Source organism: Dicentrarchus labrax, unplaced genomic scaffold, assembly GCF_905237075.1.
Source record: "Dicentrarchus labrax unplaced genomic scaffold, dlabrax2021, whole genome shotgun sequence".
Taxonomy (NCBI): domain Eukaryota; kingdom Metazoa; phylum Chordata; class Actinopteri; family Moronidae; genus Dicentrarchus; species Dicentrarchus labrax.
In genome coordinates, this window is record NW_026136720.1 from 9,093,388 (window position 1) to 9,121,317 (window position 27,930).

The 27,930-nt window shown below is 41.1% G+C and overlaps 5 protein-coding genes across 6 annotated transcripts; 3 read left to right on the top strand and 2 right to left on the bottom strand.

Annotated features, from left to right (window-relative positions):
• Positions 1-224: 224 nt before the first annotated feature.
• On the top strand, positions 225-8,621 carry unc45a (unc-45 myosin chaperone A). The gene is made up of 19 exons (XM_051383551.1): positions 225-388; positions 498-690; positions 2,452-2,627; positions 2,792-2,881; positions 3,025-3,192; positions 3,467-3,635; positions 3,776-3,946; positions 4,192-4,366; positions 4,503-4,803; positions 4,908-5,002; positions 5,128-5,269; positions 5,414-5,554; positions 5,665-5,792; positions 5,876-5,942; positions 6,045-6,158; positions 6,267-6,382; positions 6,932-7,049; positions 7,138-7,293; positions 7,392-8,621. Exons 1-19 carry the CDS (start codon positions 365-367, stop codon positions 7,677-7,679), a joined length of 2,832 nt encoding a protein of 943 aa, XP_051239511.1. The 5' UTR covers positions 225-364; the 3' UTR covers positions 7,680-8,621.
• An 838-nt stretch (positions 8,622-9,459) lies between these two features.
• On the top strand, positions 9,460-12,334 carry LOC127353951 (RCC1 domain-containing protein 1). The gene is made up of 8 exons (XM_051383591.1): positions 9,460-9,749; positions 9,873-10,082; positions 10,156-10,321; positions 10,420-10,541; positions 10,633-10,737; positions 11,628-11,804; positions 11,901-11,930; positions 12,057-12,334. Exons 1-8 carry the CDS (start codon positions 9,548-9,550, stop codon positions 12,206-12,208), a joined length of 1,164 nt encoding a protein of 387 aa, XP_051239551.1. The 5' UTR covers positions 9,460-9,547; the 3' UTR covers positions 12,209-12,334.
• On the bottom strand, positions 12,278-14,132 carry LOC127353961 (calcium and integrin-binding protein 1). Its single transcript, XM_051383608.1, has 7 exons — positions 13,966-14,132; positions 13,585-13,619; positions 13,353-13,452; positions 13,070-13,223; positions 12,870-12,988; positions 12,683-12,771; positions 12,278-12,585 (listed from the first exon to the last, which is right to left on the bottom strand). The coding sequence occupies exons 1-7, from the start codon at positions 14,014-14,016 to the stop codon at positions 12,564-12,566; spliced, it is 570 nt and encodes a 189-aa protein (XP_051239568.1). The 5' UTR covers positions 14,017-14,132; the 3' UTR covers positions 12,278-12,563.
• Positions 14,133-14,841: 709 nt separating this feature from the next.
• Positions 14,842-25,221, bottom strand: LOC127353928 (titin-like). Of its 2 annotated transcripts, XM_051383535.1 has the most exons (4): positions 22,805-22,971; positions 22,212-22,326; positions 15,366-21,632; positions 14,842-15,180 (listed from the first exon to the last, which is right to left on the bottom strand). In XM_051383535.1, exons 1-4 carry the CDS (start codon positions 22,823-22,825, stop codon positions 15,149-15,151), a joined length of 6,435 nt encoding a protein of 2,144 aa, XP_051239495.1. In that variant the 5' UTR covers positions 22,826-22,971; the 3' UTR covers positions 14,842-15,148. The 2 variants fall into 2 exon arrangements, with proteins under 2 accessions (XP_051239495.1, XP_051239496.1); XM_051383536.1 differs by lacking the exons at positions 22,212-22,326; positions 22,805-22,971 and adding an exon at positions 25,148-25,221.
• gdpgp1 (GDP-D-glucose phosphorylase 1) lies at positions 23,904-27,077 on the top strand. Its single transcript, XM_051383595.1, has 2 exons — positions 23,904-24,090; positions 25,772-27,077. Exon 2 carries the CDS (start codon positions 25,780-25,782, stop codon positions 26,866-26,868), a length of 1,089 nt encoding a protein of 362 aa, XP_051239555.1. The 5' UTR covers positions 23,904-24,090; positions 25,772-25,779; the 3' UTR covers positions 26,869-27,077.
• The last annotated feature ends 853 nt before the right edge of the window (positions 27,078-27,930 follow it).

Here is a 27,930-nt window from a genome sequence, read left to right on the forward strand (position 1 = left end):
CTAAAATACTTTCTACTACTGCTGGGTTGTTTAACTCCTCTTCTTTTATTACATAAGCAGCCTGATAAAACCCCTCTGTGTCTGTGTGGACTGAAGAAAAGCCACAGTATGAAAATATAACCAAATAAAGCAGAGGTGGAGGCACAGATGCGCCGGACTGCTCTTCCTTTTATGGTAACGTAGCGTGGGGAGAGGGGGCGTGGCTTATCCCTAGGCGTCACCAACGTGCTCTGTACACTCCCGGAAGCGGAGCAAGATGTAACATGTTTGCGTGAAGTTGTCGGTGTTTGTGACCAAGTAGAGTACATTTAAACTATATATTCACATTACCAAGTAACGCTGTATTGTTTGAAGCACCTTGAAGATGAGTGTAAGTGAAAGAGAAAAGGTAAGAGGGCAGCAGTCAGCTACATAGCTCTTTTTTTTTCTTCTTCTTGTTTTTGTTTTAGCTTAGCATATGTCATCCAGAGACTACGACTCTTTCTCTCCAACGCCAGGACCCTGCAGCCGTGAAGGAGGAGGGGAACACGCTTTTCAAGGCGGGAGACATTCAGGGTGCTGTCTGCTGTTACACCAGAGCATTGAAGCTGAGTGACACACAGGCAGAGAGTGCTGTGCTGTACCGCAACCGCTCTGCCTGCTACCTGAAGCTGGAGGAGTACAACAAGGCAGAGGCTGATGCATCCAAAGGTGTGGATTTAGGAGTAGAGAACCCTAAATGCACACTTCCTAACCTCCTTTTTTGTTTGAATTGTAATCTGTTCATGCAGATGGATTTACTGTGGCCTGCTGAGGTTTGGGTCTCTTGGGCTTTGATTTAGTTTAGGATGCTGAAAGTGACAATGTTATTAGAGGCGAGGGTGTAGGAGTAGGTTTGGAAAGTGGTGTTGTGGGGACATGAGTTGGCAGGAGGATTGTAATTCTGCTGTGACTTTATAATTCTTTCTTGAACGCAATAAATTGTGAGCTGCACTCAACAGTTCAATTTCCTAATATAACTGGTGTTGATACAAACAAACACATCACTTATAGGACTAATTGCAATGTTAACTGCAATAACCCCATAGCCACACAGATTGGATTTGAAACTAGGGAAGACAGAAGCAATCCTGGAAGAATAGACCTTTTTCACAACAGCCATTTCTTTGACATGAACTAGTCGGGTAATGACAGGTGTTACTACTATGATACTAATTGAGGTTCCACTCCATTTATTGTAGCAGAGCCCTTTCCAGTGAGCCAACATGCACAATAGCAGCATCCTGGCTTTCTAACTCAATGAAACAGAGCTTTAATTACCTCAGAGGTAGAGCGGGTCATCCTCTAATCAGAAGGTTGACGGTTCGATCCCCGGCTCCTCTCGCTGCACCCCAAATTGCTGTTTGTATTGCTAATTGTATGATTGATTAGTTTCCATTCTGGGGTTAGTGTGGCATGTAGTATACAGCGCATTGAGTGGTCGAAAGACTAGAAAGGTGCTATGTAAGTACAGTCCTTTTACCATTTACCCTACTATTGTATGTGAAAAGTCTGGAGACGAGTATATTTGCCAACATGTGAAGAACAAGAGCAGTAGTAGTATATAGTATTGTTTATTAGGTGTTTATTATTTTGCAGTACACAGCATTTTGTAAAATTTTACTCAGAGTCATCTAAACCTAATTTTTAATTATTTCCAAGTCATGAATTTTGCCATTGTCTTTATTTACATTTGCTACAATTTCCAGGCACAAGTATCGACATGCAAACGGATGTTTATGGGAGTTTCTACATTCAATTTTGGATAATTGTGGAAGGAGAAATAAAGCTTGCACCCACGCACACTTTTTTCCACCTTTATAAAACAGAATCGGGTTTATGTGCGGCTTTCCATCTTTGTGTGTCAGTTTTAGTCGTGAATCTACACAGAGTTTTTTTGCATACCGGTATGGTGCCAGTACCCTAATGTTACGGTCACAGAAGGCAAAGCACCTGCTACACGACAGTTTAGATTAATGCTCTAGCCTCCAGCTCTGTCCTTATAGCACACTGTGCTGTTTCTGATTCATCCCAAATGCCTTTCAGCAACCACATCACTGCATGTAAAGGAGGCGAGAACAAACAATTTAAACATTTCTATTAAACTCTCTTTCTCATCCAGAGAAGTTAAACCTTTGTAGAGGTGAGGTAAATCATATTTGTTTTAAACATATGGATAATTAATATTGAATTAGCGGTGGGTTTCAGGTCTTCAGAAATCTGTTAACAGTTTAATTAAGAACCACTTTCAACACCCACCAACTGTCTTATCTTTGTTAGAGGTAACAATTTACAGCTACTCTTTGTGTGTTTAGTTTACATTTCAGGACAAAGTAAAAATTATTTGCTGTACTGTTGCATGAACTATCACTCTAACTTGATTAAGATTTACGGATATACACAGTTGAATGTGTCATGTGTCTCTCTTTTCAGCTCTTGATAATGACCCAGGTGATGTGAAAGCCCGGTTCCGGAGAGCTCAGGCTTTCCAGAAACTTGGTCGGCTTGACCAGGCCTTTCTGGATGCTCAGAGGTGTGCCCAGCTGGAGCCCAAAAACAAAGCCTTCCAGGATCTGCTCAGACAGCTGGGAGCACAGATCCAGCAGAAGGTGATGTGTGTGTGTGTGTGTGTGTGTGTGTGTGTGTGTGTGTGTGTGTGTGTGTGTTTTTTTATTTGTATAAAGTGTAGGAAAGGTCAATAAGGTTTGTCTTTTATTTGAAGCAATATCAAGAAGAAACTTGCTAATTAGGGTCTTTTCTCCTAACTTTGTAGTCGGTGCAGCTAAACTCCACAGATGCTCGTGTGCAGCAAATGTTCTCCCTCCTCTTGGATGGGTCTGCAAACGAATCAGATCGACAAAAGGTAAGACTGGCTCAAAAGGCAGGAACATAATAGCTGCTCTAACTCACTCTTTTATTGTGTGTTTCATTTTTTTATTCATTGCATCTTGAACTATCTGTAAAGTTGTAGTGCACAAAATAATGAGGCCCATTATTCAACTCCAGGCTGCTCAGAATCTGGTGGTATTATCCAGAGAAGACGCTGGAGCTGAGCAAATCTTCCGTAACGATGGAGTGAAACTGATTCAGAAACTTCTTCAGTCAAAGCAGGAGGATGTTGTCCTCTCTGCCCTGAGGACCTTGGTTGGGTTGTGCACTGGGCATCAATCCAGAGTAAGTTTGACAGTTCCCTCTAAAGTTATTCATTGCATTGTCTTTAAAGTCTTTTTTTAACAGGCATGCAAACTTGTATTTTTTTTCTTGGAAAACTTAGATAAAACAGGACTTTTATGTATCCATAGTGATGTCTATGCATTTCTGTTTCCATTCATAAGTATGCTGTTGCACAGTTTTTAAGCAGATCGATGGTGTCCTATTCACCATGCTAGTAACCCTTATAAATGGCTTGGCTGCTTTTTACTACCGGCATTCACTGTTTCATTCACAGACTATGGCTATAGTGAATGAGTTGGGAATGGAGCAGCTGTGTGCAGTAATGGGATCAGGAGCCTCCACTGTGTCTCTGGCTGCCTGCCACCTGCTGCAGGTGATGTTTGAGGCTCTGACGGAGGGCATGAAAAGAGAGATCAGAGGGAAAGATGAAGCCATACTTCCTGGTGAGTTTGGACTATGATCATGTTTATATTTTGGGTTGGCGCCACATGAATGTTGGCCTATAACAAATGCCTTTTTTGTGTATGTATCAGCTTTCTGTCCCGTCCTTACTACGGTAATTGACTGTATGAATTTGACACAGAACCCTCCAAGGAGTTACGCTCAATGTTACGCCACCTCTTGGAAATGATGCCAGCAGCTAATGTATCAGGGCCAGGCAGAGACAATGCCATCAATCTCCTGGTCAAACAAGTTCCCCGCAAGTCCTTGAAAAACCCTGATAACTCCCTCACGTTGTGGGTGATAGACCAAGGTATGAAAAACACTGCACACAGAATTTATCACATTCTTACGCAATGATGTATACAGAACAGACATAGGCCTTCTAATATACCAATTTCAGCTTTTCATTATAGTTGCACTACAATAGAAAGGAGAAGGAAGTGTTAACTATGAAATGAAATGTGCCTATAGCTATAGCTACTCTAAACCCTTTTTAGACATTCTTTTATCTGGTATCGCTTCAGGCAGATTAATGAACTCCTTGACCTCCTGCAGGACTGAAGAAAATTCTGGAAGTGGCCGGGACAGTCCCTGAGCTCTCAGGAGGAGGACCACCTCTTACAGACAACTCCCACATGAGCTGCTCTGTCTTGCTCAGCAAACTCTACGATGACCTTAAGAGTGACAATGAGAGGGAAAACTTTAACAAACTGTGTGAAGAATATGTACAGTGAGTTATTCAGCAGAACTTGTTTTACTAATTTCTAAAGTTTCTGTCTCTTAGGCTGTTTAATACTACAATCAATACTCCTTAGTTCAGGCCATAAGTCCAAAAGTGTCATTCTTTTACTTTTTTTTCTCTTTAGGCAATACTTTAGCAGATCTGGCCTAGATGCCAAGCTGCGAGCCATCCAGACGGTATCGGTGCTCCTTCAAGGACCAAGCGACGTGGGTAACAGAACTCTGGAGATGTCAGGGATGATTGATGCGGTGATCTCTCTGTGTGCCTCCGAAGATGTAACTCACCAGCAGGTAGCGGTGGAGGCTCTCATCCATGCTGCAGGCAAGGCCAAGAGAGCCTCCTTCATCACAGCCAATGGTGTGGCTCTTCTGAAGGACCTCTACAAGAAGAGCGAGAATGACAGGATACGTGTGAGAGCCCTGGTGGTAAGTGCTATAGCAAAGCAAGTATATTTATTTCAGACAGCTGGAGAAAGGAAGATCTCTAAATAAAGATAAATGACCTACGCTTTCTGATGGTTATTACACAGGGTTTGTGCAAGCTGGGATCAGCAGGAGGGACAGATTTCAGCATGAAGCAGTTTGCAGAGGGATCCACGCTAAAGCTTGCCAAGCAGTGCAGGAAGTATGTTTGTGCTAAAAAAAATTGGTTATAGATTGAGGGAAATGTGTGGTCGCAAAAACAACAAATAATGAGTAGTTTTTCTCGATTTTGAAATAAGCAGCAAGCTATATCTCTTTCTTTTTTAGGTGGCTGTGTAACGAGTCTCTGCCCCCAACCTCTCGCCGGTGGTCTGTGGAAGGACTCGCCTACCTCACCTTTGATGCTGATGTGAAGGAGGACTTAGTGGAAGACAAGAACGCTCTCTTGGCCATGTGTGAACTAGCAAAGGTTTGATTGATGTTTTCACACTTTGTAGTTATTGTGATATTTATTCTTGTGTATTATTTTTAACCATCGCCATGAGAATATATCTTTTTATAGTGTTGACTGGAATAGCTTTGACAACCTTGTTTTTTCTTGCTGTTCATGCAGTCTGAGGATAAGACGGTCCTCTTTGCTGTGGGCTCCACATTAGTAAATTGCACCAACAGCTATGAAGTGGAGAAGCCAGACCCCCAGATGGTTGAGCTGGCCAAGTATGCAAAGCAGCACGTACCCGAGGAGCACCCCAAGGTACCATTTAAATGTTCCTTTTTACATCACACAATATTTCTTTTAATATTGCACTGTAGCTTGTACTATTTTACTTTTTACATAAACCTGCTTGTCTTGTCATGTGTCAGGATGCACCGTCCTATGTGGAGAAAAGACTTGGGAAGCTGCTGGAGGCTGGTGTAGTGTCTGCCTTGGTGTGTATGGTCAAACAGGAGAGTCCTGCCCTCACCGAGGCTTGTAGGGAGTGTATCGCCAGGTACGAAAAAATGGCAGTAAGTCTTCTTCACTCAGTGTTCTCTCTGTAGATAGATTTTCTGTTAATGCCATTTCTCACGGCAGGGTCTTTTTGGCTCTGGTGGAACGGCAGCAAGACAGAGGCACAGTGGTGGCACAGGGTGGAGGAAAGGTAGAACACCCTCATAAATATATTAAGCTTTGCCTGCACACTAATCTATTTACCTTGTTGTAGGAGGTTTGCATGATTTATGTTTACTTTTCTCCTCCACAGGCTTTGATCCCACTGGCATCTGACAACACAGATGTAGGTAAAATCAAAGCAGCACAAGCGCTGGCAAAAATAACCATCACATCCAACCCAGAGATTGCTTTCCCAGGGGAGAGGGTAAGAATTGTATTGTTTTCCTGTAAAAAGGCCTCTTCAGTAAAAAAAGTAATAAAAAAAAGCTAAAGAATTTCTCTAATTTTACCTTGTCTCACTTCTTGTTGTCAGATCTATGAGGTGGTGCGTCCCCTCAACAGTCTTCTGAGTCTTGAATGCACCCTGCTGCAGAACTTCGAGGCACTCATGGCTCTCACCAACCTGGCCGGCATCAGTGAGAGACTCAGGTTGGCCACTAGGGGGAAGCCTCTCCTAGGAATACATGTACAAAACACATAGTTGCAACAGGACATGATTTGTTTGTTGTTTACTTGTTTGCAGAAGCCAGACCTCAGTGTAATTCTTCTGTTTTATTTACAGTGTATACTTTTGAAAAAATCTACTTTTCTTAACATAATTTAATTGAAATTAGCTCAACATAATTTCCTAAATACATGTTTACACATTTTTATGGTTAAACACGTGTAAAAAATGATCTTACCAGAACTGTTTTTAGGACTCATTATTATTATGACTTATTTCAATGTGTACTGTATATTTAAAATTACATTTTCTAAGCTGTGTTAATAGTTTTGCATTGCCAATACTGAACACCCCTTCAGTGTATAGGCATATGTCCTGGTGCTGTGTTATTAATTTTTTATTGTTCTTGTGTTTTATCCAGTCAAAGCTTTACACTCTGATGCTTTTGCTAATGTATATTTTATTCTCACATCACAGTTTTGCATCAGTGCTTAGAGAATCTGCTTGTATTAATGAAGTATGTTGTTTCACAGACAAAAGATCATAAAGGAGAAGGCAGTACCAAAAATTGAAGGATACATGTTTGAGGAGCACGAGTTGGTCCGAGCTTCTGCCACAGAGTGCATGTGTAATTTGGTTTTAAGCACAGAGGTAAGACACATGTTCGTAGATGATTGTTTAGCACAAATATGTTGAAAAGTTGGAAGTAAAAGCAGCGGGTGTTCGTTGTTTTCTTCAGGTGCAGAAGCTGTATCTGGCCACGGGGAATGATCGCCTGAAGCTTCTTGTGCTCTACTGCGGAGAGGAAGACGAGAGGCTGCGGAAAGCTGCTGCGGGAACTCTGGCCATGCTGACTGCTGAGCAGCCTGAGCTCTGCGCCCGCATCCCTGGAACAGTAAGCACACGTCCATCAACTCAGCACTGTCACATGCTAAAATCATTCATTTCTCTATTTTAGCTCATACGACTCCCCGTTGTCCTTTCTTCTCTCAGACGACCCACTGGCTAGAGATTGTACAGGCGCTGTTGCTCAGTGAAATATCCGACCTGCGTCATCGTGGAGTGGTCATAGTTCATAACATGATGCAGGCGGAGAAGAGTCTGGCAGACACGCTCATGGAGAGCGAAGTGCTGGAGATTCTTTCTGTTTTGGCGAAGGGCGGAGAGGGCATGCCGGCAGCTGTTGCTAAGGTAGCTCAGAACTGTCTGGACAAGGCCGTGGAGTACAACATCATCAAGTCTAGGGAAGGGAAGGAAAACCGCGAAGGAACTGAGCCCTAAAAACACAGGTGCACGATATGGATGCGCCTCGGGGGAATTTTTAAGTGCTTCAAGTATTATGTGGGACCAGTGAAGTCATTTCACTTTTGCAGGAAATCAGTTTTGGTATGGATGGGAACAAGCTGATCCTGAAATACTCGTGTCTTAACCAAAAACTGTGAAAAGCAATAAAAGAAATTATTGAAGAAAGATATTAAATGAAAACCAGCTGATACTCACAGAGGTGTTTTGTGACAAATTAGCTTCGATTGCTGTTTCATGTTGCTTTTCCACTGATTGTATTTATCTTAATTATACTTGTATGTTCCACTTAGAGACAATAAGGCTACTCTATACATTCTTGTCATTGCCATTCCTAGACATTTGCAAATGTTTTTATTTGTAATTATTAGTCTTCAACATTGTATTTTTTTTTTCATTTTATACACTACTATTCTCATTCCTAAAATTTGCTCTAAACAACACATCAACAAACATTCACATGTCTTCACATAATTGTGTGATTTTTGTTTTTAATTTTTATTAGAGTCACTATTGTTTTCATATTGCTAACAAGTGTTTACCTATACTTCAGCAACACATCTACATCATGCTGATTTCTGCTGAAAAACACATTTTGTCCATTAAATACTAACTCTACATTAGAAAACATGTCTCAGTTCTACCTGCATACAGACAATATGAAATCCATTGTTTGTTCTAATTCAGTTTCCCTTTACTGTAAACCACTCTAGGTTTTTTTTTTTATTGAGCGTTGAATCTGTGCAGTTAAAGTGAATGAGTCATCTTTACAGACTGTACCCTGCAGTAGAAAAAAACATTGTGTCAGAATGGCTGCAGTAAAGACTTTATTGGCGTCATGAAATTACTGCCAGTGACCACAAACTATTTAACATTTGGTTTCAAATGTATAAAAATTAAATGTCACTTGTCCTGATCTAACTACTCTTCTCCCTGGTCTTCTTCCTCTCCTTTACGTAACTGTTTCTCTCTCTGCATGCAAAATCTGTAGGGGTGACAGAACATTTCAGTCATTCGTTTTTAATCTGTTAGAATAAATAACACTAATTAATGAAATCCCTGATAGAGAGATTTGACAGTCCCATAGAGATTGTGAGATCTGTACATGTTTTGTTTTTTTAAAATGTAATTTTTGTTAAGATGTTGAGATTTTTTTAAAGTTTGCTTACATTTGAGGAATTTCACAAACATAATTGCATGACTGGAGGATAATATTATCTATCCAAACTTCCCTCTGCATGGCTCCACCTTGTGGAACACAGTTAAAATGAAAACTTGAGGCAAGATTGCTTTGAAGAAAAAGGTATCTTGATGATACAAATCACAATAAGCTGTATTTGTTGTTTAACACATTTTTTAAAGTTTCTTTAGAAACTGTTCTTCATACAGTTGATCAGAAATACTTTAAAAGTATTCATTTCAATAATAATTACAACAACAATATCCAGGCTAATCTATTCATAGTCATTTATGTCCGTTTTACAGAATATTCACAATTTAAAAAAAACCAAAACGAGTAGCTTATCCCCCATTTGACTCAATACTACTTGTATTGTGTATGGACAGTCTTTACAAATAAATTTAAACATAATCATCAAAATGGGTAAATAACAAATGAAAATCCTGGATTAAACATTTAGATTTCTAACAAAAAAAGTTAAACAAACTAGTTGCATACATTATTCCCCACTGATGAGCTCCTCTCTGTCCAGTGCGCCAATAGTGGGGCGCATGCGCAGTACAACGACATAAACACAAACCAACCAGTGTTGAAACTTTGCGGGTAACTGCGTTGCACGGCTCAGCTGCGCTTCGATGAGAAACCAAACAGGGGTAAAGCGTTTCCAATGCGGTGGTTCGCGTTTGGTTTCAACGCATTTGGACAGATATATGTCCATGAGAAACTGATTAAAGGAGAGTGTAGCGACGCTGTTAATGAAATCAAAGTGAGCAGCCCAACAGAGCTGGCCGGTCGGGCGGACTGCTGCTTGAACACTGACAGTCAGATTAGAGCCAGCTGGAGTCGAAGAGCATCTTTGCATTTGGATGGTAAGTTTTTATCAGAGTTAAAGCAACCATAACAGCTCTGGTTGTACACCCTTATTACCACCTGTAATATAAACAGAAGCTATCTACTCGTTATTTGAACCCATGCACTACTTTTGATCTTAGGTGGCAGCCGTGTGTGCCTGGCAGGTTTCGGGGCAGTCCTCTCCAGTGAGTCCTGTAGCAGCTGTATGAAGGAGAGCCGTGGCTGTAAGGATGCCTTCATCAGTGAGTCCTACTTGACCCTCGCTTTCCCAGACAGAATTGAGTCCTGGGATCTGCAGAAAGAAGAGGAGACTCCATCATGGAGCATGGAAATAAAAAAGGAGAGCCATGGTAATGTTTATCCTAATCCCATTTGACAGCTACTAGAAGTATGTTGTTATAACTGATTGAAGCTGCTTTCCAGGACCCCCTTTGAATCTCCCATTGGTCCCTGGGGGTTACATAGCCACAAAAGCACCCTTCTACCGCTCTTTATCGCCACACCTGAAAGCCAAGAGTCTGGCACTGAGTGCAGAGCACGCCATCCTTCTCAGTGCCTCTGGAGCTGTGTACACCTGGGGACTGGGCAGGTAGGCCCCTAATACTCACACACCTGTCTAGACACCCTCATGCGTACCCTTGCACACATATCTTGATCTTTTTGTGTGTGTATCGGTTTAATCAACAGCCATGGTCAGCTGGGGCATGGGGACCTCACCTCTGAGGAGGAGCCCAGGGCAGTGGAGGCACTTTTGGGGATGCCCATGAGCTGTGTAGCTACAGGAAGCTGGCACTCTGTCTGCATTAGTGGTGAGTGTCATACTGGATGCTGGCATTGGTCAAAATGGTCATGTCCTCATCTTGAGAAAAAAAAATGAACTAAGATGACCTTTTTCTTCAGATGGAGGGGATCTATATGTGTGGGGCTGGAATGAAACAGGTCAGCTTGGACTTCCATCACGAGGTCTGAGGAAAGCACTGCAGGAGCAATGCAGCCAACAAGCAGGTAAATCTGTTTTATTATCAAATTAAGTATTTTAAAAATCCAGGAAAGGGACTTTTCATTGACATTTCTTCTTCTATTAATCCAAATACATGTGTGTAATTAGCTGAGGTGTACCTCACAGCAGTACAGTGCACTGAACTGCATTGTTTTTTTGTGTGGCATGGCCATATAGTTACAATACTCTATGCTTCAACTTAAAAAAAATCCACATCATCTACAAAGGATGCTGCAGTCTTTAAAATTAGTAACCCTGAACAGAAAAAGAAATGTGGATTCACTGTCATCACTGCTTTAAAAATAAACTAAATGTCATCAAACTCCATTGTATTAATGAGTCACAGCTGATCTATCCAACTTTACAAACTATTTGAATATACAGACAGCACTTGAGCTATGGGAAATGCTTTATATTGTTCATTAATGGACCACCCCCCCTTGATTGTAAAAAGTTACATTCTGGGCTACGGTAGAAATCTGTCCCTCTGTAGCTCATTCTAAGGTAGTGGTTCCCACACTGTGGGGCACTGAGCCAATGATGTGGAGTGAATCAAAGTTTAATTATTTTGATTTATGTCAGGAAAATAAACAAGATGTTTTCTGCTGCTACTGTGCTGACCTTTATTCCACTAAAATCCTATTGGATCCTTTTTTTATTAGCTTTTTTATTGTTAATGATGGCTAAGAAATGTGTGGGTGTGAACTTGTTTTGGCTTTTGGAGAAAGTTGGACAAACACTGTTTTAATTTATTCTTATTATAGGGTGATTATACTCTAATGGAAACATATCTCAGAATATGATATTCAGTATCTGTCAATAGATCCTAGACATGTTACTCACTGGACCTTTTAAGTCACAGTAAGTAGTAAGAACTGCAACATAAACTCTACAGGAACAGGAGCTCCATGCCAAGATGGCAGTACTTCTCCTCCTGAAGAGCCACAAGAGGGAGAGAAACTCGACGAGGTATTCATATCGATCCAGGCATTCCCGGCTCTGCTGGATATCACTCCATCCTGTGAAATCAGGACAGTCAGCTGTGGCTCCCGCCACACAGCTGCAGTAACAAGTAAGAACCCTCACTTGGCATTGGGTGTATACTGATGCACAATTTCTTGCTAAATCAGTGTCATCGTCATCTTTATATTATATTTTATCATTTCAGCAACAGGTGACCTCTACACCTGGGGCTGGGGTAAGTTTCAATTTGTAGTTTAATCTGTTTTAAATGTGTAACACCTTTGTACCAGTGAACCAGTAATCTTAAGAGCCCAACCGGTTGAACTTACCCTGTTCATTATTCCTTCTGTTACCATTTCAGGTGACTACGGCCAACTTGGACACCAGACTTTAATCAGTTCGGATGAACCCCAACGTGTGGAGTTCTTCAGGGAGCGACAGATGTGTGTTTTTGATGTTGTGTGTGGGCCGTGGAATACTTTTGCTGCTGTTGTCAAGGAGGAAGTAGCTTAAAAATACATTGATAAATGTGGACACTGGACTTTGGACAACCAGGAAATATAAATGATCACAACAAATACGGGACTTTGAATCAAATGTATTTTGTTACATATGAATACAGAAGTTCCTCTCATTTTTTTTCTGTGTAAAAAAGAAACTTTGTTTAAGTAGTAAATATTTTTAATTTTCTGTATAGAAATAAAAATATCAGGTTTTGTATTTCACAAACGGTACATAAAAACAGTTAAGGCAGTAAAATCCATAGGTTAATATAATTTAAGGCAAATATCTAAAAGTGTTCTAATTTAAAATTAAACACAATATGAGAATTAAAGAGTGGTGCGTTTCCACAGCCCACTGAAGGTCTTCACAGCACAATCTTGAAAGAACTGTGGAGGAATGAAAACATAATAGAAGCAGTTAGAGAGAACAAAATTGTGTTGAGTAAAATACATATCGGTGATGAGTTATTAGATTTCTAGTCACCTGACGAAATCTGGCGATCTTGAAATGACATGCTGAAACTCTGAGAGGTTCACGGTTCCATCCTTATCAATGTCAGACTCCTCAAGAATCTAAAAAACAACAAAGAAAACATCGGTGTGCCAACCTGCAACAACATCAGTGTTTCTCCCAACAGCTTTTAATGAGGAGAAGCATCAAGTGAACTCACATTGTTGATGAGCTGTCTCATTTCTTCTGTTGTTAGTCTAGTCTCATCTGTCTCACCGGTCAGGCAGTTAACCAGCTTCTCGAGATCACCACAATCAAGAGTTCCATCGTCGTCAAAGTCTGAAAGCATCAATATGCTTATTACACGGACGTATAGCATTACAGGAATGATTAATAACCAGCTATTTTTAACCTATTTACCAAATATGCGGAACGCATAGTGGGATTTTATCTCCAGAGTAGCAGAGTCGCTGAAGGCACTCAAGAGATCCAGAAAGTCCTCAAATGTGAGGCTTCCATCTTTCTGTTCAGATGTTGAGAATACATAGCAGATCCTTTTCCTGAAAGGGTTGGACTGTGACAGGGTGCAAGTACAAGGGTCAGCACTGGTTTATCAGTAGCACTTAACTTCCTCAAGAACACACAAAGCACAGGACGATCCCTGTCACATTTCCTCTGTTCAACTCTCAGATAGCTTTCTCACCTTGAGCTCTGGTAGAGTAAGAACCCTCTCCATTGATACTCTGGTGTTTGGAAGGTCCTTCTCATCTTTTGTGAGCAATTCGGTGAATCTCTTGTGAGCACTAAACAGACAAACAAACAACAAACAAAAAAAGAAAAAGCTGAATCATGCACCGGAAAAAGCGATGCTGGACTAAAATGCTTCTTTTATTTTAAACCGGTAACATATTCACGACATGCAGCTGATCACTCACAGAAGAATTTCCTGCTTGGTCAAGAATGTCAGCTCCTAAAAGTAAAAGTGCAGCATTATTAGAATAACAGCCACAGATTAACCAGAAAAAGTACTTTAGTGTGTGTCTGTTCTTCTTGTGATATTAGCAACAACAACATTAGCTCTCACTAGCTTCAGTCGCGTAAATACAAGCAGCTTTTCACATTACGTTCAGTTTAACACAGGAAATACTACAAATACAGAAGACTAAGTTAGTGAATCATACAGTACTTCTGTTGACAATGCTGTGATAGTTGTCTGCCCCGTTACGTTATCCCTGGTTATTAACAAACACTGCTCTGAACTTCAGCCTCTCGGTTATCGATATAATGTTTGCTTTTGTTTACTTTTGAGCACTTACTTGGTATTCTGAGAGCAAATCCTTCCCGAGTTGACTTGCCGTGGTGCCCATCTTCAAACTTTCGACTCGAAAACTCTACTTTTGTTATTGTAAATAGTTTCCCACCGAACTTCCCGAAGTAGAAAACTGTAGTTGTGTTTTTTTTACGTAGCCTACTTCCGGGATCCGGCTGGCGCATTCTCTGTCCCGCCTTTAGCTACGTAACGGTTACCATAGTGACGTTCTTGCAAACGGCTGAACTCCGACAACCAACAGGTGGCAGCTGAAGCTAAGAAAAGCGTAGTTTGGTGTAGTTTTAACCTTTTTCACCCCCCACTGTGTCGTTTTCTCGGGAAGAGAGGAGGACTGAATCGGACTGGAGGTGTTTCAGGTAGCCTACAGTGTGTTAACTAGTGCCACCAACCCATCCAGCTACTTCAATATACCATAATGCGCTATACAAAAGTTAAAGCAAGTTTAAACTTAAAGCAAAGAAGACTAAGATATTGCTTACATTTTGAATAAAAGTAAGATTTATAGTTGGCAGTAAACTATAAAAAACAAAACGTAACATTAGGCCTATTTAAATATTGAAAGTATACCCTGTATAGTGTTAAATTAAGTATTAAACACCAGGTCATTATTTTGGAGGAAGTCCGGGTACTAAGTATTATCTATCTCTATGGCACAGCAATGATGACTAACTGGACTGAACCATCCTCTGCCTCAAACATTTAGGCTACAACTATAAATCCTTCTATATCTTCTTTTCTGTTTTCTTTTTTTAAAATATATAGTTGTTTTCTTTAAATTGATTCATTAATCCTGTTTACATGCTTCCTGTCACAGTGTTAGTAATGTATAACTTCCCAAAGCAAATCCAAAGTAAAACTCCAATAACTGTTCAAATCATCTTAATTTTATTGTATATTTGCAGCAAACAACATATTTTTTTCAAAAGAAATCAGGCCATCAATAATATTTGTCTTCTATAAAGTATAAGTCATAACAGTAAGGCTTACTATACAAACAATAAAAAAGGAATATAATCATATATCTACAAAAATGCAGCTTCTGGTAATGTATAAATTCACAAAGCATTTGGTAACCTATTTTTCTGCACAACAACTAATGAAGATGAGAAATAGAGGCTCTTGACAGGAAGATCGGGAGATGATTACTTCAGCGCTCCAAAGGAGACGAGCTATGCTCCTGAATCTGTCTCCCAGTCTCTATCTGAAATGAACAGAAACAAAGAATAAACATGAACAAAAACAGAACAGAATTCCTCATAATGCAAGAAATAATATCAGAAAGTGAAAGAAGATGCTTAATAGGTCGTCTTTTACATCCCACTTTATTTAATATCATTAATCCCATCAAATATAACAACTTTTGTGTTTATTCTTCACAGATTGTACCTGTCATTTTCGTTCCCTCCTTGGTCTCAGCTGGAACGCCAATCCCGTACTCGTTTTCAGCGGTGATTCTGAAGAAGTAGATTCCTCCCTCCTCCAGGTCAGACACCCTATAGGACAGTCGCCGGCACTTGTCAGTGAGTCTTGTCCACCCTTTTCTGCTGATGTCCCGTATATCTACAAGGTAGTTCTTGACAGGGGCTCCACCCTCATTCTCAGGGATGTCCCAGGAAACAGTGGCAGAGCTCTTGGTCACGTCTTTAACTGCTATACGAGTGGGTGGACCCGGTGAATCCAAAACCCTCACATTCAGTGTCAAAGAGGCAGACCCAGCAACGTTTTGCAGTTTGACTATGTATTTGCCAGAATCGTCCCGTGTTGCCCCTTCCAGTGTGATAGAGGTGACGGAGCTGCTGGTGTTGATCAGTCCTCTGACTCTCAGATCTACGTCTGCTTTGTCCCATGTCACATTGGGAACGGGTTTGCCCGTGAAAGGCACAGTCAAAGTGAAGGAGCTGCCATCTTTAACAAGCAGGGTCTTCCTCATCTCAGCGGTAATGTCAAACCTGGGCTCCTCCTCTCTTTCCATGGCCACTTGAGGATCTGTTTCAGGACTGGGCTCACTCATGCCAATCTTGTTTATGGATCTGACAATAAACACATATTCTGTCCCCGATGTGAGTCCACTAACTGTAAACTCAGTTTTATCTGTATTTTTGACACCAACAGTCCAGTCTTCTTCTGTTGATTTCCTGAATTCGACTTTGTATCCAGTCACTGCTGCTCCACCATCAAACAGCGGCTTGTTCCATGACAGAGTGATGGAGGACTTGGATGAATCGATTATGGTGGGTTTTGCTGGAGGGGAAGGTAGAAACTTTGGATCCTCTGCCAGAGTGAGTGAGCATGGGAGACTTGGTTCACTTAGCCCACCAGCGTTCTCAGCAAAAACTCTGAATTCATACTCACATCCCTCATGTAGGCAGGAGGCCTTGACTCGTAGGTCATACACTGGTTTCTTATTGACACGAACCCAACGAACACCCTGCTTCTCCCTCTTCTCTATAATGTAACCACTGATGCGACTGCCGCCATCAGTGTCAGGTCGTTTCCAGCTGATAGTCATTGTATCCCTGGTTGCACTTGTGACCTCAACATCTGTTGGAGCAGATGGGATAGTAAAGGGATCCACGGCCTTTATAGGCTCACTTTCCAACGTTTCACCTTCCCCATACTTATTCACTGCCTTTACCCTAAACAGGTATTCGTTTCCTTTGAGCAGCTTGGTTATTTTGCAAGTAGTTGCCATCATGTCACCGTAGACAAGGATCCAAGCTACACGGCTGGTTTCACACTTCTCAACAATGTAGTACATGATCTCTGCCCCACCGGTCTCATGAGGAGGTCCCCATGACAGGGTGCATTTCTCTGCTGAGAGTCCAGAAACTTCCAGTGGTCCAGCAGGTGGGCCGGGCCTGTCCAGGACCTTGCAGGTGATAGCCTTAGATATGGTACCACCTGTATTCTGTAGGGTCAGAGTATACTGTCCAGAGTCTTTCCTAACACTTTCTCTGATAAGTAGAGAGGTATGCGTCTTTGTTGCAGTTATTTCAACCCTTCCCTTGGTGCCAATATTTCTACCATTCTTCAACCAAAACACTGTAGGGTTGGGGCGTCCAGAGATATCAGCATCTATTCTTAGGAGGTCTCCTGCTTTAACAACCACCACCTGTCTAAATTTGTCCTCCACGGTAATTTTGGGTGGCTCTACGTCGTGCTGCACCGTAACAGGTCCGGTGGTTTCAGAGGGGGCACTGAAGAGCTCAGCTGAATTTTTTGCAATCACACGAAAATCATACTGCTCATCCTCTGTGAGGCCAGTCACTTCCAAGAAGGTGTCCAGTAAGTTGGTGAAGTTGCACTTAAGCCAGCAGCTATCTGGAAGCTCTTTACGCTCAACAATGTACCCAGTTATTTTAGCCCCACCATCATATTCTGGCTTGTCCCATGAGAGGGAAACTGAGCTGTTAGTTATATTGGTGACTGTGAGGTTGCGTGGGGGATCACACTTGTCTCTCGCTGCCACAGGCTCAGATGTCTTACTGCATGGTCCAACACCAGCCATGTTCTCAGCACAAACCCGGAACTCATATATCAGACCTTCTTCAACACTTGTCACCTTAAACTGGTTTTCAGACACTGGGTTTTTGTTTAACTTTGTCCACAAAATACTGCTTTGATCTTTGCATTCAATATGATAACCAATAATAGGGCTGCCACCATCGCTGTCTGGCTTACTCCAAGCAACCACCATCACAGACTTTGAGGCATTCACAACTAGGAGATTGGTTGGTGGACCAGGGGCCTTAAAGGGATACTGGGCGACAATAGGATCAGACTCAACAAAGTGGCTTCTGCCGTAGCGATTCTCTGCGGCAATACGAAACTGATATTCATTGCCCTGTGTCAGACGGGAAATTTTGATTGATGTTCTGGCAACTGTAGCTGACACAGTCTGCCATATCGTGCTGCCTGTATCTCTCTTCTCAACAACATAATTACTAATTTGACACCCGCCAGTATAATGTGGGGGCTGCCATGACAAAGACATAAAGTCAGCACTCACTTCATCCAGACTGAGGTCACATGGTGGTCCAGGTCTTTCAAAAACATTAACAAAGATTTCAGCAGATGCGCTTCCAACCGAGTTGGCCAGGGTCACCTCATACATTCCAGCATCTATTCTGGTTGCGTCTTTGATAATCATCTGAGATGATGTGTCAGATGTGTACACATTTACCCTGCTTGTCTCTTTCAGCAGGTTGCCCTCTTTTTTCCAGGCTACTGTTGGCTGTGGTACACCCTTGAATGGAACATCAATCTTTAAATCATTCCCTGCCTTCACACTGAATGTGTTTGACAGCAAATTCATAACAGGCTCAGCACTAGTATCATTTATTGTAACAGGTGCCAAAAGGGTCTTTGGTTCACTTTTTCCCTTTTCATTCACAGCACTCACTCTGAAGAAATACTCCTTTCCTCTAGCCAGTCCATTAATAGTCACTTCCAGTGCTCTAGTCTCTGAACATATTGTCCATGTGTCATCTCCCTTAGCCTGCATTTCTACGATATAACGTGTGATTTTGCTTCCTCCATCGTGGTCAGGCTTCTCCCAAGAGAGTCTTCCACTATTGCAAGTAGCATCACTGAATGTGATTTTTCCAGGAGGCAGAGGAGCCTCAGACACTTTAACTGCCTCAGCAATCTCTGCTGGCAGTCCAGTGCCAAACTCATTAACAGCCAGGACACGGAAATAATAGAAGCATCCTTCCTGGAGATTGTCAATCTTATATGAGTTTCTCACACAGTTGCTACAGATGCTTGTGAATGCCTTCCTAGCCTCCTCTCGCTTTTCAATGATGTAGTGCGAAATCTTTGATCCTCCGTCAATGAGAGGTGCCTCCCAGGAGATGGATACAGAATCTCTCTTTACATCCTTCACCTCTAAGTTTGTTGGTGCACTGGGAGAGTCCATGACTCTGACATTGATAAATGCTGATTTAGAACCACTGTAGTTCTTAGCAGTCAACACATATTTTCCTGTGTCATTTCTATTGACATTCTCGATCAATAACACGGTGTAGGAGCTTGTTACCTCAATCTGAGCACGCTCACTGAGAGTTCCACCTTCCTTTGACCATTTAACCTCAGGCTCTGGCTTTCCTCTGATGGTGACAAAGAGACGTAATGTGGAACAGGCTCGAACACCAACAATCTTCCTCAAGGTAGCGTCTAACTCAATCTCAGGTGCCTCCAGCTTTTCAGCAGCTACCACAGACCCAGGCAGATCCACATGCTCTCCAACTCCAGCGGTGTTCATCGCACGTATACGAAAATTGTACTCTGCATTTCCTCTCAGTCTCTTCACGGTGAAGTTTGTGTCCTCTACACCTGTGCTCGGTGAGCATGTGATCCATTCATCCTCTGCTGCTTCTTTCATCTCAACAACAAATCCACTGATGGGTGCTCCACCATCATAGATGGGCTTTGACCAGGTAAGAGACACAGTACTGCTGGAATAGTCTGTTACTTTGGGATTGGTAGGGGGACCAGGTGGGTAAGTAGCTTCACATACTTTTATATACTCACTTGGCTCACTGGGTGCACCCACACCAGCAGCATTCTCCGCCAATACTCTAAACTGATAGTAATGTCCCTCAGCGAGCGCTGTGCATCGGAAACGCAAGTCATTTAGTCTTCTCTTGTTGCATTTAGTCCACCTGACACCTTCTTTGTCACGTTTCTCCAGGATGTAGCCATCAATCTCTGAACCTCCATCAGTCTCAGGCCTTTCCCATGTTAGCACTATAGAGTCGCCAGTCACAGTGCTGGCTGTCGGGGTAGAAGGTGCACTAGGTGTTGTAAAAGGATTTTGTGCAATGAAGGGTTCTGATTCTAGAAATTCACCAACACCGAATTTATTCACGGCAGCAATTCTGAATATATATTCTTTACCAGGTACAAGTTTTGTCACTTTATAACTGACGGCTTCCACATGAGGCTCAACCGCTGTCCATGTAACACGGCTGGTCTCCCTTTTTTCAATGACGAAGTGGGAAACACTGGCACCACCATCATTCAAAGGGGGGTTCCAGTGAAGATTACACTTCTCTGCACTGACAATTTTCACCTTCAGAGGTCCATCTAGAGGACCAGGTCTATCCAGGACCTTCACATTAACTGGGATGGATGTAGTTCCACCAATATTACTGAGGCTCAAGAGAAAGTGTCCCCCATCCACTCGTGTACAGTCCCTGACGGTCAAAGTTGTATGAGTGAGGCTGTTTTTGACTTCCATTCTTGGTGTAACTTTGTCAATTTCTTTTCCATCTTTCATCCATGTTACTTCAGGGAGGGGCTTCCCAAAGTAATCAGCCTCAATAACGAATGTCTCACCCGCCGGAACAACAGTAATACTCTTGAACTTAGGATCCATGAATGCTGTGGGTCCTTCAATAACATCTTGAGCGATGATGGTTACACTTTCTGAAGGCATGCTCCAAACACCAGCACCATTCTTAGCAGTTACTCTAAACTCATAACTTTGGCCTCCTGTCAGGCCTGTGACTGTGAACTGATTCTCAATAACATTAGTGAAGTTTGCCTTCATCCACCTGGTATCTGGGAGCTCCTTCTTTTCAACAATGTAGCCTGTAATGGTGCTTCCACCATCATAGCTGGGTTTTGCCCACTGAAGTGTGACGGTGTCTCTAGTAATGACAACAGCTTCAGGTTTACCAGGTGGATCACAGGGGTCTCTTGCCACATAGCATTCAGATATCTTGCTACATGGGCTGAGTCCAGCAATATTCTCAGCAAAGACTCTGAATTCATACTCAATGCCTTCCTCTAGTCCACTTGTTTTGAAGCGAGCGTCAGGTATAACAAGTTTGTTGAGCTTTGTCCATAAAATGCTGTTCTTCTCTTTGCGTTCGAGATGATAGCCGATGATGGGGCTTCCTCCATCTTTGGCTGGAGGCTCCCATTCAACCACCATGCTGTACTTTGTCACTGTGGATGCAAAGGGGCTGCCAGGAGCAGTGGGCACACTAAAAGGATATTGTGCAGTTACAATCGGAGAGGTGATTGCAGTACTCTTTCCATACCTATTTTCAGCCAATACTCTGAACTGGTATTCACTTCCTGTCTTGAGTTTAGTGACTTTGATTGTGGTTCTTACTGTCGTTGCTGACACAGTCTGCCATTCCGTATTTGTAGTTTCCCGTTTCTCCACTATGTAGTTGTCTAGGTCACAGCCTCCTGTATATTCTGGTGGCCCCCAGGAGATGATAACATAGTCAGAACTAATCTCATCAATCCTCACAGGGCCTGTGGGTGGGTCCGGCTTTTCAAGAACAACCACAGTGATTTCTCCTGTATATGTTCCAGCACTGTTGCTTGCTGTGATAGAGTATTGACCAGAGTGCTCCCTGGCACCATGTCTGATATGAAGAACAGTTAATGATGATGTATTTGAAATCTCTAGCCTTGATGTCTCTTTGACAGCTTGACCATCTCTTTGCCATTCAATCTTTGGTTCTGGGTGCCCAACCACTGGGATCTCTACTTTCAGATCTTGACCATTCTTGACAGTAAATGTGCTGAAAGTTATCTGAAGTTTTGGCTTAATAGCATTTTCCTTATCTGGGACAGGGTCAGATTCAACGTTATGGTTGTGTGCACCGTTCTCTGCAGAAGTGGCAGGCTGTCCTGGTGTGAGGAAAGAAAAGCATCAAATAAGCAGAAAATTAGATGATATCAGTGTGCAAAGCCAGACTAGGTTCATGTGGTAACTGATAAGCCAAATGAATTTATATGACATTTTAAAAGCATTTCAGTAAACATATTCATCTGTTAATTAAAATATTGATTCATTATTATATATTTTATTTTATTTTTTGCATGTATTTTAAATAATTGTGAGTCTGAAATGTTTTCTTGTCATAAATAATATGTATCATGACATACTGTGTTTTAAGTGGGTCATAGATATGTCTGAAAACATTTTCAACTATCTTTAGTATGCACCTGTCTGAGCAAGAATTTTATTCTAAGCCATTGGTTACAAACTCATCCAAGCTCAAAGGTCTACATGTTAGTTTTTCAGACTTTCCAACTATTTCTAATATTAATAAGACCATCAGGAGCAAAAAAAATAATAAGTGGATGACCAAGCTTATTTTGTTACATGTTATGAGTATTATAATGTAAACATAATTTAATTTAATTTTTAAAGAAAGTTTGAACATTCACTAAACTACACAGGGATATGATGAGTGCATGACATACCTTGGACAATGACTGTGCAGGGTGGCTGGGAATCCATGGCTCCTTGTTGGATATCAGTATCCCGTGTCGTATTTATATTTAGGGTCTGAGCTTTATCTTCTGCTGAGTTTCCCTTCTACAAAAGAGAATGGCACAAAACTGTCAGAGAAATTGAAATAAAAACAAGCAAACACAATCAGTGGAATGAGTTTTTTTCTTTTTTCTAAAACTGTTGTTTGGTTGTATGGAATGACCACATTAAAATTGTAATACATATTCAAACAAAATAGGATTTTGTTAAACTAACTTTAGTACTTTGAACCAGCTAGCATGGGGGTTATCTTAGTGGGTGTAATGTGTTGGTAATATAAACTCTTGATGGTGTTTAAAATAACTTGGCATGGCAGACCATACTGCCATCTGTTCTTCCAAGCAGATAAAACTCTATTATTATCTTAAGCTTAAAGTTCACATGAGGTTTTTTACTTTAGCCAGAAACAAGAGAAAGAAAATATTGTTAATCAAAAAGTAATTCTTAGATTTTCTTTCTGTATCTTATCTAAAAACGTTTAAGATATTATTGCTTACAAGTATTACATAACAGCTGTACTTACTTCGTTGTTGCTGGCTTCCATCCTCTCTCTTGTCCTTATTAATGGTAGAGAAAGAAAATGTGAATTCAGTTAATATCGTAGTTGAGATGCATAGACTGTGGTAAGCTCTAAAACTCTATGGCAGACATATACACGGCTCTGCCAATCACTGGCTGCTTTATCTCCAAAAGCATGTGGTGACTAAAATAACCGTGATGCCTGATTGGCCAGCTGCTCATTCTTTCAAAATGAGTTGAGCCTACATGGGTCAGCGGGGGAAAACTGGAAAGTTGCTTAACAGTGTAAGTATTGCACATACTATTCCAGTTAGAAGGGGGTTTACCATATGGCTTTACAAGTGGATATCTTCTTAATACACTGGTGTGTGTGTGTGTGTGTGTGTCCATTTGGGGGGGTTGGGTCGGTTATATTTGAACACATAACAAGTGGACAAGAGCCTTCCAGAACAAATGATCAGCCACTACAATACTGTGTGTGGGCGAAGGTTACAAGACACTTAACCTGTACTTGTTCACCTGTTCACTGAAGCCTGCAGTGACTTGATATTCAACAACCTGATACTCCTGGTGACATATTTCCTCCACGCATACAAGTGAAGGAAAATGAAACCTCTTTTTCATGTTTTTAGAAGGGACTTTGTGGACATCATCATCATCATCTCAGTGCTTTAAAAGTGATAAAAGGGAAACGTGCAGTCACTCCTCAGAACTTAAGAAGAACTGAAAAAACTATTTATTTTATTTGTATTTATTTTTTTATATTATTTATGTTATTCCATTATATCATTTGTTATTATATAATTATCATATATAATTTAAGTTATCTATCTTATATAGTGTGCCTTGTAAGCTATGTAGTGTTTACTGTCGTTATATCTTCATTTTATTGATGTTTTTAAATGTATCATCTTTTATTATTTAAATTCTGGTTTAAATATATGTTTGTAAGGAATCTTTTATTCATCGCATTTCTACAACTCCTATCATTATGAACCTATAAATGCAGAGAAATGCGTAAAAATAAAACGTACAACTTTTGTTGGAACATTTATTCTGGAAAAAATGAACCGGAAATGCACCAATACACACCGACGAAGAAGAACACGTGCGGCTAGCCTGCAGGAAATGTGTTAACAGAAGAAGAAAGCTAGCCGGTGCTAGGAACGAGAACAAGATAAATAAACGCAAATGTGAATAAAAGTTTATCTTGTGGCTTATTGAAGGCGATTCATCTGCTGTTTGTGCCAAGATTTAGACACAGTCATATAGAGTTAGAATAAAAAAAAGGTAAGTAAGCTGTCAAAACAAATCAACGTATGCTTGTGCCACTGGGAATCAACCATTTACTTTGTGTAATGTAGAGTTGGCTATTGGGTGGACGATCTGTAGACTATATCCAGACTTTAAACTGCCTATAAATGTCTCCATTTGCACCATTAAAGACAATTTCAGAATGGTGATGCTGATTTAAAGCTCATTATACTATTTATAGTCCCTGTGGGGTTGTGATGGACACTGACAGCCTGTTTAAGTTACTAAAATAACTTGCTGCCAATTGTTGTTCATTTCTGTGTTTTTATGCTTGCTGCGGCACAAATTGCCCACTTGTGACAAACCATTCTTGACAGTAAATGTGCTGAAAGTTATCTGAAGTTTTGGCTTAATAGCATTTTCCTTATCTGGGACAGGGTCAGATTCAACGTTATGGTTGTGTGCACCATTCTCTGCAGAAGTGGCAGGCTGTCCTGGTGTGAGGAAAGAAAAGCATCAAATAAACAGAAAATTAGATGATATCAGTGTGCAAAGCCAGACTAGGTTCATGTGGTAACTGATAAGCCAAATGAATTTATATGACATTTTAAGAGCATTTCAGTAAACATATTCATCTGTTAATTAAAATATTGATTCATTATTTTATATTTTATTTTTTTTTTGCATGTATTTTAAATAATTGTGAGTCTGAAATGTTTTCTTGTCATAAATAATATGTATCATGACATACTGTGTTTTAAGTGGGTCATAGATATGTCTGAAAACATTTTCAACTATCTTTAGTATGCACCTGTCTGAGCAAGAATTTTATTCTAAGCCATTGGTTACAAACTCATCCAAGCTCAAAGGTCTACATGTTAGTTTTTCAGACTTTCCAACTATTTCTAATATTAATAAGACCATCAGGAGCAAAAAAATAAATAAAAATATATAGGTGGAATATAGGTGGATGACCAAGCTTATTTTGTTACATGTTATGAGTCTTATAATTTAAACATAATTTAATTTAATTTTTAAAGAAAGTTTGAACATTCACTAAACTACACAGGGATAGGATGAGTGCATGACATACCTTGGACAATGACTGTGCAGGGTGGCTGGGAATCCATGGCTCCTTGTTGGATATCAGTATCCAGTGTCGTATTTATATTTAGGGTCTGAGCTTTATCTTCTGCTGAGTTTCCCTTCTACAAAAGAGAATGGCACAAAACTGTCAGAGAAATTGAAATAAAAACAAGCAAACACAATCAGTGGAATGAGTTTTTTTTTCTGTGCACAGCATTTCTGTGTTTTATGCTTGCTGCAGCACAAATTGCCCACTTGTGACAAAGGATTAACTGCATTGAATTGAATTGAGTCTAATTTGAAGTTGTAAATAGAAGCTAAAAGATAACAATCACACTATTGGTTGTGTGGATCCGCTAGTCAATGAAGTTATGTGAAGTTTGGAAACAGAAGAGGACATTAAATACAGTGTATGATTCACCCACCCCTAGTTTATTTTGTGTTTCTGCCCTCCAATGATGTTACAGTCCTGATTTCTGAGCTGCCACTTTCACTAAGTTCTGGTTATTTGCAGCCCTAATGGCCACAGAGTCCACATGTAACAGAGTCTGGTGGTTCAGCAGGGTTACACCTAACAGCCTACCATAGTGAACTGTGTTGTAAAATCTCATGCTCCACTGTTCACCTGCAGATCCAACCATGCCGCTCCAGTTTGTGTACAGCAACCAGGACTTTGTGACAGATGTGTGTCGCAGCAGTGGAAACAGTCTTGGAACGGCATCGCCACCAGTAAAGTTTGACACAACCATCCAAGCAGGCTGGACAGACAGGATGGAGAGGGGACTTTTCCGCTACCACCTGGGTGATTTACAAACACGTATCCTGCCAGGCCCGCATGGCTACGTGGCCCAGTTGAATATTCAAAGAGGATTAGAGAGGAGAAAGCCGCAGGAGATACTGAGCATTCAGCAGGAGTTCAATGCCAAGCAGTTCAATTTTAACAAAATCAACCCAGAAGAGATCATATTCGAGATGATAAAGGACACTGAGGGAGGGAATGACAAAGTACAGTCGCATCAACCCTGCAGGATGGTTGTGCTGGTCAATGTCAGCCCTTTGGAGTTCGGACATTGTCTCTTTGTTCCAGATCCTTCGCGGTGTTTCCCACAAGTCCTGACGACGTTCGCCGTACAGGTTGGGATAGAATCTGTGCTCCTGAGCTCTGATCCTGGCTTCCGTGTGGGGTTCAACAGTCTTGGAGCATTTGCGTCAGTCAATCATTTACACCTACATGGGTATTACCTGGACCATGAGCTCAAGATAGAATCTATGCCGGTCAAGCCACTGGCTCCTGAAAAGGGGTTTTATCGCTTGTTGGACTTTCCCGGAGGGTTCTTGTTTTACACAGACTCGGAGCGGGTGGTGGATGTAGCCAGAGCCATCTGTGGAGTCACAGACTTTCTTGTGGACAGTAACATTGCTCACAACCTGTTCTTGACTAGAGGATGTCCGCCCTGGGATCGCAGACAGAATGAAGAGGATCACAGTTCAAGAAAAGGTGTTCGTATCGCTGTTTGGCCCAGAATATCGTGCTTCGGTGCCAAGGAGGAGTCTGCCTTCAATGTTGCTCTCTGTGAGTTGGCTGGACACTTACCATTTAAGAACAAGAAGGACTACGAGCTCACTACAGAGAACGATGTAATAGGTATCATCCAGAGGTATCTTCTGCCCGATGCAGAGTTTCACACGTTGGAACAGCAGCTCACTCGTCATTTGATGGATTTATAATGTGTCAACCCACCTGGTCATGGAGTTCAGATCAACTAGATTAGAAGCTACACATTCTTCACAATGTGCTGAAAATCAAGTTCTGAAATGTGTTTTTGGTAATTGCAATTCAGAAAAAAAGGTACTTTGGGATCTATACTAAATCTATATTTATTAATGAGATGAGATGGACTCGTGTGTTGTATTAAAACTGGTTAAAAATCTAAAAATATGTACGTTGTATTTATTTTGTGAGTTCCAGCTCCAAATCTTTCATAACACACATTTTGACATGTGGAATTAAAAGAAGTGCAGGTTTAATTAATAACATTATTATTGGATGTACCCCTTTAAGGGCTTTGCTTGATCATGCAGGCTCACTGACATTGACGGAGATGGAACAGAGCCATTCTTAATGTTACTTATTCCACCTGTGCTTTTTCTCTGAAGACAGAATCTGTTTTGAAGGAGCCCTGTGATGTAATGTTTATTGATACAAAAGGAACATGGAGGTATGTTTTTCCAAGGCAATAATATCCAGTCCTGTTGATGTGGAGATGAGTCTAAGGTCAGTGATCATTTAAAGATGACATTGAGTTATTTGTAACTTTTTTTTGAGGGGTGCTTTTTGTCTTTAATTGATAGGATAACTCAAGACAGGAAAGAGGAAGGGGGGGATGACATGCAACAAAGGGCCACAGGTGAGACTTGAACCTATGACTGCTGCAGCAAGGACTCAACCTTGGTACATGGGGTGCCAGCTCTGCCAGGTGAGCTACCAGGGTTCCCCCTATTTGAGGTATTTAAAAATGTATTGTTTTCAGACTGCTCTCTTGTGGCAACGGGCAACACTGAAATCATTCAACAGAAGAGTGTAAACTGGAAATCACAGATGATGTGACAACAGTGTGTGTCAGATTGAGCCTTGTAGTTTAAGTTAAAAGAAAAGCAAAAAACGATCCACAGTATTTCCCCTTTTGCTACCCAGTGCACTCTTCAGAATTCAGCAGCTGCCAACCAAGCACAGTCTGTACGCACCCACATAGTCCTGAGTAGAGGTTTATTCATATACAATAATTGAAA